This window comes from Sylvia atricapilla, chromosome 15 (genome assembly GCF_009819655.1).
Source record: "Sylvia atricapilla isolate bSylAtr1 chromosome 15, bSylAtr1.pri, whole genome shotgun sequence".
NCBI classification, from domain to species: domain Eukaryota; kingdom Metazoa; phylum Chordata; class Aves; order Passeriformes; family Sylviidae; genus Sylvia; species Sylvia atricapilla.
In genome coordinates this window covers 11,846,223-11,857,083 of record NC_089154.1, presented here as the reverse complement: position 1 = coordinate 11,857,083, position 10,861 = coordinate 11,846,223, and the positions used below count along the sequence as shown (strand labels likewise).

At 37.0% G+C, this 10,861-nt stretch overlaps 1 protein-coding gene across 20 annotated transcripts in view; it reads right to left on the bottom strand.

The window, feature by feature from the left end:
• RBFOX1 (RNA binding fox-1 homolog 1) overlaps window positions 1–10,861 on the bottom strand; it is a 773,912-nt gene that overhangs the window by 4,771 nt on the left and 758,280 nt on the right. For 9 of the 20 annotated variants that reach the window (XM_066330222.1, XM_066330221.1, XM_066330218.1 and 6 more), the window contains one exon: window positions 10,237–10,289. The exons of the other annotated variants lie outside the window; for them this stretch is intronic. In XM_066330222.1, coding sequence (XP_066186319.1) covers window positions 10,237–10,289 — 53 coding nt within the window. The remainder of the gene's footprint in view (window positions 1–10,236; window positions 10,290–10,861) is intronic. 20 annotated transcript variants of the gene reach the window in all.

Here is a 10,861-nt window from a genome sequence, read left to right as displayed (position 1 = left end):
AACCAGACATTTTTTCCCCCAGCAGGAGTGCAGCATTTTGAGCAAATATAAGTGTATCTAAGTTCTTATAAAGCATTCTAAAGCCTTGGTGTTTCACTTCAAAGTGTAACCATCATAGCTGAATGCCTTCAGTTGTAGTGTCCTGTTTGCTTAGTAAATCCAAATTCCTCTGAAGAGATAATACATTAAAAATGAATTCATTTATTTTAGCACCCCAAGTTCATGAGTGTGGGCTCTGTATCTCACCCCACAGCTGTGTTTGCTTTAGATTTGGGTAGAGAAGTCTTCATTGCTATCACAGGTTAAACATGAAATTCTAGGGTAGCAGGGTGTTAGGTGATTGCTTTCCCAAAGACCTGGTCTGAAGCTCAGGGAAATATGTGTAAAAAGGCTTGTATAAAACACATTAGTTCCTCTTTTGCTTCCCAAGTATTGATGAGAAAGGGATTAAATCCATGTATCAATCCTACTTAAATAGTTGGTATCCAAGAGCACCTATCTTTAGAAATTACCAGCAAATGGAATGGACAATTCCCATTGGAAAAGCAAGGGAAGGGAAGTAGCTCAGATCAGTCTATGCTGGGTGAAGGACTTGGTGGTTCTCGGAGCTGGAAAGGGAGTTTGAGAGTTCTCTGAGCAGGTTTGACACAGATGCCACACTCTGCAGCCTCTTCCCTGTGCAGAACTTCCACAAACCTCAGCCTTGGCAACCCTCCACATCAGGATGCAAACATGATTTGGGGATTTGAAATACTCAGCTTTGATGGAACCACAAGAGAGTCCCTTGTGTCTTGTTCACCTACACTGAAGGGAAGAAGACATTAATGGTCTATGCCACTTTTTAAAGTGTGAGAATCCATTTTGAATATCATTATAATTTTAATTCTTTCCAGCCAAATTTCATTCCAACAGTAGGAAAACTGCTAGGAATGGAAAGCAATTAGTTTAAAGGCAGACATGTTTCCCTCATATCTTTTATGCAAGAGGAATTGCATGTACTATTATTTTACATGCTTTAATGCCATGATTATTACTTTTAAAGCAATGGGAATAGATATATTTCCTTTTCTTTTTCCTTTTTTTCCTGCTTATCTGGTATCCCTGCAATACTGAGCAAAGGCTGTAAATCTACAGCTGTAAAAAAACACATTAATTTTGGTCCAGTGGTAGGGCTGCATTTTGCCTCCATCCTACATCCCATTCCTGCTGGATCCTTGGCTGTGTCCCACTGCCTCACAAAAGAAAGCCCAACAGGTCACCTAGGATGGCTTTAAGTGGCCCAAATGCAAGGGCCTCTTATAAGGAAGGCTCAAGCCTGAATCCCCAGGACTCAGCCTGTATTAAATTATTATTATATTTAAGGCCAACTACTGAAGTAACTGGCAAGTTTACAACACTGATGCGATACACCATGTAGCTAATAATATTATTCTATCAATATTCAACAGAAATCTTGACAACTGAGGGGAAAATATGGATAAACACACACATTAAGCAATTTCAAAGGATGAAAATATGACTGTTTCAACCCAGTATTGACTTCCGAGTGCATTTTTATTACCCTTTTTCCAAAGCAGTAATCACTTATTGTCAGTGTTTTATATTGCCTTTTTTTTTTTCATCCTTCTATGTAAACTCTGTCTCTTTCTTAAAACAAAAGAGTTTTGAAGAAGTCCTAATGTTAGAATTGTGACCCAAGTTAATCCTTGCTCCTTAGAAAGAATGGTTTATATTTATATTATGATAATGCTAAAGCTTTTACTGTGGTATTAACATAGAAATTTTATTGCAGAATTAGTGATGCTTATATTCTTGTTAAAAGAACAAACACTTGTTTTTCTTTTACAGGATATTGAAATTCCACTTAAACAAATGTGTGCAATGTAAACGCAAAATAAAATGTAAAAGGGATTCTTCCAAATCTTCTGTAAAAGAAAATATATAAAATTCAACTGCACAATTTTCATTTTCGCATGCTCCTGAATATACTTGACATATGTAAGCACAAACATGGATGAAAATATTTCCAAAGGGGAAAGAACACATGCTCAGATATTATCTGGGAAAAAAAAAAAAAAAAAAAAAAAAAAGCATTGAAATTCCTCTGTGATGAATAGACTTTTTTTTTTTTTTTTCTTCTCCTCAGGGTGACCTCTACCTTCAGAATATGATGGTTTTATTATGATTAATAAATTTCATTTCCACAGAGGAAAGGAACAGTGTCAGCTTAAACTTAAAGCAAGTGGGTTTCTTTTTAAATGCTAATTTTTAAACACGCCCTTGCATGACACCAAATTTAAAAGCTCAGAAGGTTAGCAGAATAGATTCTGATTTCCAGGCTGAAAATAGGAAGAAGGATTTAAACTGTATTGTCACACTGCAAATCAGTAAGCTGCTTCAGTCCCACACACACTGCTTCATTTACTCACTGTTATGCCAGCGTGCTTACTTCCCGTTACAATTAGAGGCATTTAAAAATGCTTTGGGATCATTTACACTGCAGATTACCCTTCCAGGTAAACAACTTACTAAAATGTAGGATGTGCCAATAGTAAGGTTTTGATAAATTCATAGTCAATGCGATTCTCTGTGTATTTTACAGGATGATAAAACAATGTATCCAAAGCAACATGAACAAATTCTTGTCTCAGAACACAGCTGATGAACAATTTTGATGCATCACTAACTAGAACAAGGTGTTTTCCTCTATTTTCCACTGTATCTGGGACAAGCATTCAGGATATCATGGGTGGAAAACAAAAATGTTTGCTAGCATTTTGTTATCATACTGATGTTGGGTTCTTAAACAGCTGGACTAACAACTTCCTGGGAAACAAGTGAGTGTTAAATCCCAGTGTAGCTGTGCTAACTTCTGTAAATGTAGCCACAAGCAACCACCAATGCATGGTAAGTTCTTTACTTATGTTATGCCTCAATCTCTTCAAGCATTTTCAACTAAGGGTGTAGAAATGCTCAAATACTACACTGAAGGACAAAAAATTTGTTGTTCACTGATCAAGTTAAAAAAAATTATAAAATTAAAATGGTGGGATTTGTTTTATCAGGGCCTTTGAAAGGGAGTATCTTTCTAAGCTATCAGTAGTAGGTGTTGTTGAAGTCTCTAAAAATTGGGGAATGCTGTGCCTCTCTAATCGTAATTTCCATTCCAGGATTTTAAATCCTTTAGTAGTATGGCTGTATTTCCACACACATCTGGGACAGACAGTGGAGCTCCAACAGGGGAGACATTTAGAAGCTCCTAAATAACATACACACTATAGGGCTTAATAACAGACAGAATTAATAAGGAAATCTCACCACATAAAATACGAACCAAGTTAACACATTTTCCTCAAGTGATTTGATAAGTATAGAAGGAGAATTTTAAAGAACTTCATACACAAATTTTACTTATCATTATCACCTGCCCCCATTTTTTTAAGTCTACATATCACTGGAGGAACTACAGAAAATCATAAGCCTGCTTGGAGAAGTATAAAGAGAGAAGTTAAAACCTGGTCACTGTTTCAGATCAATCCAACTCTGACCCCAGCCATTTTACAAGCAAAGCCCGTGTACCACTGGGAAGCTCATTTTTCTAACTTTTCCCAAGTCTCATCCACTCCTCACCTTGCAAGTGAACAATCAAGTGATAAAATTGCTTCTGGAAGGAATACAAGGCAAGCAAGGGTTGCCTGGCCTTAATACCACAGAAATACAAATTATTCCAATAACTAACTTGGTGCTCTTCCTCTTGGTCACAGAACTATGACGATCCCAAGAGAGATGACACAGCTGCTCCCTGTGCACACCAGTCACACACCACACAGCTGAGCAGAATTTTAGGCTCAGAGGGACAAACCTGTGCAGCAGGAGTAGCCCTTTAACCTGAAATTCATTCCACTGTGGTTGGATGGTGTCTGCTTGTGGTGTTCCAAGAGTGTGCAACCAAATAATTAACTTCATTTTAGATATCAACACTAAGAGACTTCAGGTGTTTTCATCACCTCAATCACCAAACAGGTCTCTCTCTACCTCAGAAGACAATGGACAAAGACGTCTCTGAAGTTTTACTTAAGATCAAGGAAATTGAAATCTGCTGATGAAAACAATTTCCAGGCATTTTCCTTGATTGGAGAGGTTAAGAATGCTAAAACTCTCCTTGGCAAGTTTTGAATGCACGCTATCAAACCCTGAGGTCACTCTACAAGGGAGGACCATCACATACTTTATTCATAGCATCTTCCTCTTCCATGACCTATAACGTGCTACAGATTTGTGATGTGGAGCAGAGAAAGAATTGGGAAGTGACAGGCAGCACAATAAAGAGTGAAACTTCAAGGTGCACTGCAGGGCTGAACTCCTGTGTGCCTGCAGAGCCATAAGGGATTTCCTATCACTACAGCACTAACACATTCCTCGGTTTTCTCAGAGATAAGAAACTTGACCAGGGTCTACCATGGGTAGAGGGCAATAATGAAAGGTTTCCGTGAAAGGATGTTCATAAATATGTCGTTGATGAAATATTAAAACCACTGTTTACTTTTTCCTGCAAGCTGGAGAAAGGAGACAGTAGAGAAGCCTATGCAGACTTTTCTGTAGAGATGAATTTTTGATTCTTAGCTGTTTATTTATGTATGTCACATCTCAGTTTGGCCAGTTAATTTCCTTGCTAATTGACAGGCATGTTTTGCAGGAGTTTCACTGATGCTCAGATGTGGTTTTAATTTTGCTTCTGTTTGCTGGCGTGTATCTTTTTTTAAAATTTGTGAGATGTTTGCAGCCAGCCAAAGCTGAGCTGCCACCTTCTAAAACATTTAAATAAATGTGATTGATACTGTTTAATTTGCAGAAACATAGAAGGGTAACAAACAGCAGTACAGGTGACTTTCCCCTGAGCTGATGCTGGATAACTGCGAACTGGAGCAATCCTAGGCACAGATCTCAGCTCAAAAGCTCTCATTCAGTTTCTGTCTTGCTGTCTGGATTCACAACAGGGTGGGAATTGAAGCTGATGCCTAGTCAAAAGTCCAAAAGAATTCGATGCAGCACCTTTCTTTGTAGCTTCTACCCAAGAAACTAAGATTTTACACAGACTTCCTTAAAAAAAGCCGCTGGGGAATCTGAGGCTTGCCATCAGGAGACACCTGAACCCAGCTCTATTCCAATGAAAAGAAAACATTTCTTAGGTCTGTAAAGCATTTTGTTATTACTATTGCTGTTATATTTAGGGGCAATAAAGCTTGGAGAATTCTTACTTAGTTCAATAATAAACATACTGGGTACTTTATTTATTAAATTTTAAAGCAGTCTTTCATGATCATGTATAAAGTTCTGCAACTGTAGCGTTGTTTTATGTTTATTTGAAATATGGCAATCTCAAGCTATTAAAACTGAATCCTTGCTCATTTAATGGACTTGTATACACGCATCCATACACACAAACACTCAAACCATCTTTCATGTGCTCTATTTTTAGCCTACCAGAGAAAAACCAACCTAATTGCTTCATTAAAAAAAGAAAAAAATAACAAAAACAAACCAGCACAGGAGATGCACACATGCCTATCGGCACTTGTTGAGGACAAACACAGATTATTCACTATTCCTGCTATCAGAGGAGCTTCACATTGCAAATCCTCCATTTACAAATCACAGGACCTCAGCTCCCCCTAATCTTGTCGTGTTGCCACGTCTGAGCAGCCATGCGGACTGACCCAGAACCGCGAGCGCCGGGCGGGCGAGCTGTCACACTGACACTGACAGTGACAGCCACTGCCTGACACAAAGGGATTAATCAAACCTCACCAAAGGAGGACAGAGCATAATCAAAGTGTTTACTGATTTTTATCAACTGGTCCAGTAGCTGAACACCTTCAGCACGCAACTACCCAGAGCAGTAAAAGCTGGAGCAAATGGAATTCCGTACAAGCAACTATTTATAGCAGCAGTAAATGCAAGTTTAAACTGCCAACATAAAAGACACTTGAATTTATAGAAGAAGTTTAATTTTGTGCATTAGTGCAACATTTCCTAGTCTTTCCAGAGCAAAAATTTCAGTATCTGCTATTTTTCACAGGGAACAGCAGCACAGCCTTAAATAAATACTAGCACAAAGACCATACAGCTGCTCCTTCATCTTCATTTTTTATTTGATTAGCAGAAGAGCACAGCATAATAATAAAAGCATCTCATAGAAAAGGGTTATTTTCCCAAACTGCTTCATGAAATGAAGTCAAAACCATTGGCAGCAACAGTAAAAGGGAAGAACCTCTCTCAACTGAGCATATGTCATCACACAGCAATTCTAACAGGCTGAAGGAATCACCTCTGAAGCTGCATTCTTCCAAAGAGTTCCTACTGGACTCTCAAATTCCTTTGTAAGAGTATGATCTAATCAATATCTCCCACCAGACACATGAACAGGTCAATGTATGCAAGCTCACATGACCAGCTGCAATTTATTTATGTACCTACCCTGGCAGAGGTAGGTTTGCCACAACAGGCACTGCAGCCATTCTAAGCACTTCATCAAATATTAATTTGTTTTAAATAAGTATCTTCATATTTGCTATTGTTCAATGAATTAAATTTGTGGCAGTGTTCGTGCTGACAGGCTAATGATAGTATACAGGAAAATTGCAGTGACTGGAGCAATTGCATTTGTTAAAAATGGCCAATATTCTCTTCAAATATTTCAATGGCACAAACCCCACGGTTTGCTTATTGAAGCTGCTTGCTTTTATTCAACACCTCTCCTGGAGTTATGAAGTTAAACCTTTCAAAATGTTTAATCTATTTTGGAGACTGTATCTTTCTCCAAATGGAGGTCAATAACTTAATTTAAGACTGTCAACTTCTAAAGCTTTATAAAGCATTTCTTTTGCTTGCATGCAGACACACACGCACACACACACACAGAATCCTTCCTCCTGGGACTGATTCTGCTCAAAAATGCAAATAAATACAGTCACAATTGGACAGATGTTATATCCACTTCCAGCATACTTCATTCCAAATTCAGCTTTATATATACCCTTGCCTTTCTCTCTGTTATTTCAAAATCATAAACTGCAAATACACTTGGGAGAAAAATAATACCAAGCATGCATCAGCACTGGATTTTTTTGCTTCTACATAAAGGCTGAATAACAGTTAAAAACTGGAAGAAGAGAGAGAGATAATATAAATATCAAATAATAAACCTGTCCCCATTTTTACACAAAAAATATAAAATGTCATTTGCAGGTACATCTGAGAATGCACTTGCAAAAGACACTAAAAATGCTTTTTCTTTACAAACTATGAATTTTGATGTTACAAAATCAAAAAGAGAAAAAAAAAATGGAGTGCTGACTTGAAAAATTCACTAAGAATGATAAAGCTGCAAAATGAACAATGTTCTGCAACCAACACACAAATAAACCACAGGTTTATTCTGGGTCTCATTGTGGTTTATCCAGAGAGTGACAGGCCAGATGCCCATTGCCCCCATCAGACAAGATCCTCAGGATTAATTCTCCCCTAGTGCAACTATCGTCAGGAATTTGCTAGAGGAAGTCCTCAGAGATCCTTATTAAAATTCCATCATCAAACCAAGGGGAGGTTTTGGATAGTTTCCCTGTCTCTGCTCTAGTTCAGATCTGCTACAAACCCTTTAATCATGTCTGCCAGAGAAGATCTATCCCAGAAGTGCAGAACTTCTCTTCTGAACAGTAATTATTTTTAGCCTCAGAATGCACTGGATGCAATCAAGAGTGAAATGCTTTTAAATTTCCCGTGGAAGGATCCCTCTGTCAGGTATCTGAGGAGGTTTCCCATTACAGTGTGCATTCAAGAACAGACAGAAATACACAAATAAAAATGTGTTTATGGACACAAATCGCTCATTAACACATTTATCTACTCAAGACTACTTTATTCCCAAATAAAAAAGAGATACCATGTGGCTGAAGGATAAGCATCCTCTGGCAGGAACGATGAAGGATTGAGAAGAAAAGAGTGAAAATTACCAGCAGAACCACCCAAGACCTCCCATTTCCAGTTGATGATTGAGTTCCAACTAAAGCTTTACTTCTTAAATACTACTATTTGTAATCCACAAACACACACATCCTTTACAGGGAAGCAATACAAACGTACGTATACTCACATTTCAAACATTGAGCATGTTTATAAGTATCTTCACTTGATAGCAACTTTACAAACACAGTAGAATTACTGTCATTGAGCTTAGGAGCACTAAAAGAGCACTATAAAATCATACTGCAGGTGTTTTGCATGCATCTGAAAAACCACAGGAAGGTTAGTTTTGGTTCTCAAAGTATCTCTATGTTTGCTCCATGTATTAAAACATAAAACATGAGATAATAAAATAGTTGGAAGTCAACTTACAAATCCAAAAGACCAAATCCAACTTTAGGAATTTGACTCACAGGAATACAGGCCAGAGAATTATGTTTTTATGAAGCCAAAAGTCATTTAAATTCTATTACTGAAACTTAGGTATATAAGAAATAGCAGGTACAGGTTTTCATCAGCTTTCTCCTTCATATTTAGTGCAAAAAAAGGCACCTGCAGTCACCTGTGATGGATGTGTTTATCATATGCTCAAAACCATGCCTAGTAAAAATACCTTATTGTTGAATCATTCCAACAGAGGTAATCGACTGGTAAACTGAAAAGTTTTAATAAATACACACAGAGATCCATTTCCTTTTGTGCAAAGTTCACTGAAATCACTGAAAAGTGACATTTATATTTTAGAGAAATAACATTTTTTTGGTTGGAATTCTAAAGAAGTGATATATGGAATATCGGTAATAAAGTCTTGGGCACTTAAATTGTGACTGAATTGAGAGAGAAAAAATTCTTCACTAGAACAAGAATTATTGCTTAGAAGGGTTTACTTTGCAAAACTGGACCCACAGACCCCACATCTAACTCAATAATTCCAAGTTTAAAAATTGCTAAAATAAATACATTTATTCTTACTCAGCAAAGCTTAGATTTACAAATTAGCAGCCTCCCTACTACAGCTCACTTCAGTGAAGAGCCGAGCAGGAAGCTTAAGTGAAATAACCAAAGCCAAAATCTAAGTTGAGTGATATGAAGAATGTGGCAAATGTTGGCTTTTCAAAATGTATTTACTTCATAATTTATAGGACTTGGAAAAATCTATGTTGAATCAGGTTTTACTACCATGGAACTTTTCAGATTACCACCAAAAATGCTACAGCTAGAATAGAGATTACCACACTTTTAGCATATTTTGGGTTTAGCTATGATCACCTTTTCCATTAATAAATGTTCTCTATTTGTTTCTATGCAGGTCATCATGGCATAAACAGAAATCTCGTCACCATTCTTTTATTTCTGCTAATATAAAACTCTATCAGCAAACACTTCTTAATACCAACATTTGATTTCAGACTATATACCCTTTCATCCTTCAATATGAGAAGCTTCTATGAACTTGATTTTTGCACAACATTATTGGCAGAGTAAGTCCCCGCACGGTTACTATTTATTTTTGCCTTTTGATTCCTTATGTAGTAACATAACACCATCCTTACCTGAATTAAGACTAAGCTTGTGCCAACTCTATTGCTTAAAAGAGAGAAAACCTCTTGACATATTCAATATACTTATAAAATAGAAATAAACCTTTTAAAAACATTGTTCATTCTTCTGTAACCCACGGCTTACAACATGATAGTGCATCGAGACTTTTTACTTACTAGAGAGCGATCCTCTGAAGGCACAGACCCTCTCTCCCACTATCTCATCCATAGGATAGACTTTGTGAGTGCTTTAGGGTCTGCGACACCCTTGTGGGCATCATTTGCCCCCAACGAGTTTGAAAAGAAAACTGTTACATCCACAGCACTTACAAAATGTCCTACACACATCTAAGCCTGGGCTCTTTCTCATCGGTTCTGTTTGGTTTGACTTTTGAAAGTCACAATCCTGAAGCTTTTATCAGAAGGTTTAACATATCCTTACACACACTAGGCCATACCATACTTAAACTGGAAACAAAACACCAAAGTCAGCAAAATAACCTAATGGCTTTTTATATGGCAGAACCTGGAGGCTGAAGCTATAAATTCATTAAACTATCCCCAGGATTTATACTACGGACTTTCCTGTGCTTTGTCTTACGATTAAATGCAGCATGTGAAAAAGGATATTGAGACCTGGATGGATGCATCAAGAAGTATCAATGATTGTTACCTGCAGAGGTGTTACAAGAAATTTCATCTGCTGCAACGAAGACGAATTGATTTCTGCAAGAGAAGATAAAATTCACAATACTGCTTGCTGACTGGGAAATGTGCTAGCTGCCAATTGACTTGATGTTTACAGATGGGGTAGGGGAAGGGTGCTTAATTTTAATGAATGTAGCAAGAAAAAGTGTTGAGTATTATAGAGTTCATAAGGATCATGAGGTAGACATGCTGGGATCTTTTAAATGAAATAATGGTGACATTTGGATATGGACTATGTACAAACTCTTGCATTGGAAGCTTCATGTTTAGTGTTACAGATATGTCGATATACTTATGAAGTCTAATAAAAATAAAACAATATATTGATATAGCTATTAAAGGGCACTACTGCAAAATATGTAAAAAGCGCTTTGGAAAAAAATTAAATTGCAATTTACTTTGTGCATCTGAAAGGAGGATATTGAAATTAAAATATTTTGCTTTTTCTATGTCTAATATGACTGCAATCAGAAAATTAATTTTCTGCTATTTATTTTTTAAAAATGACATAGTATATTCTCATATACTGTCATCCAAATACATAGAAGTCTTTTGCAGAATCTTAGGAGAATAAGCTAGAGATATGAGTA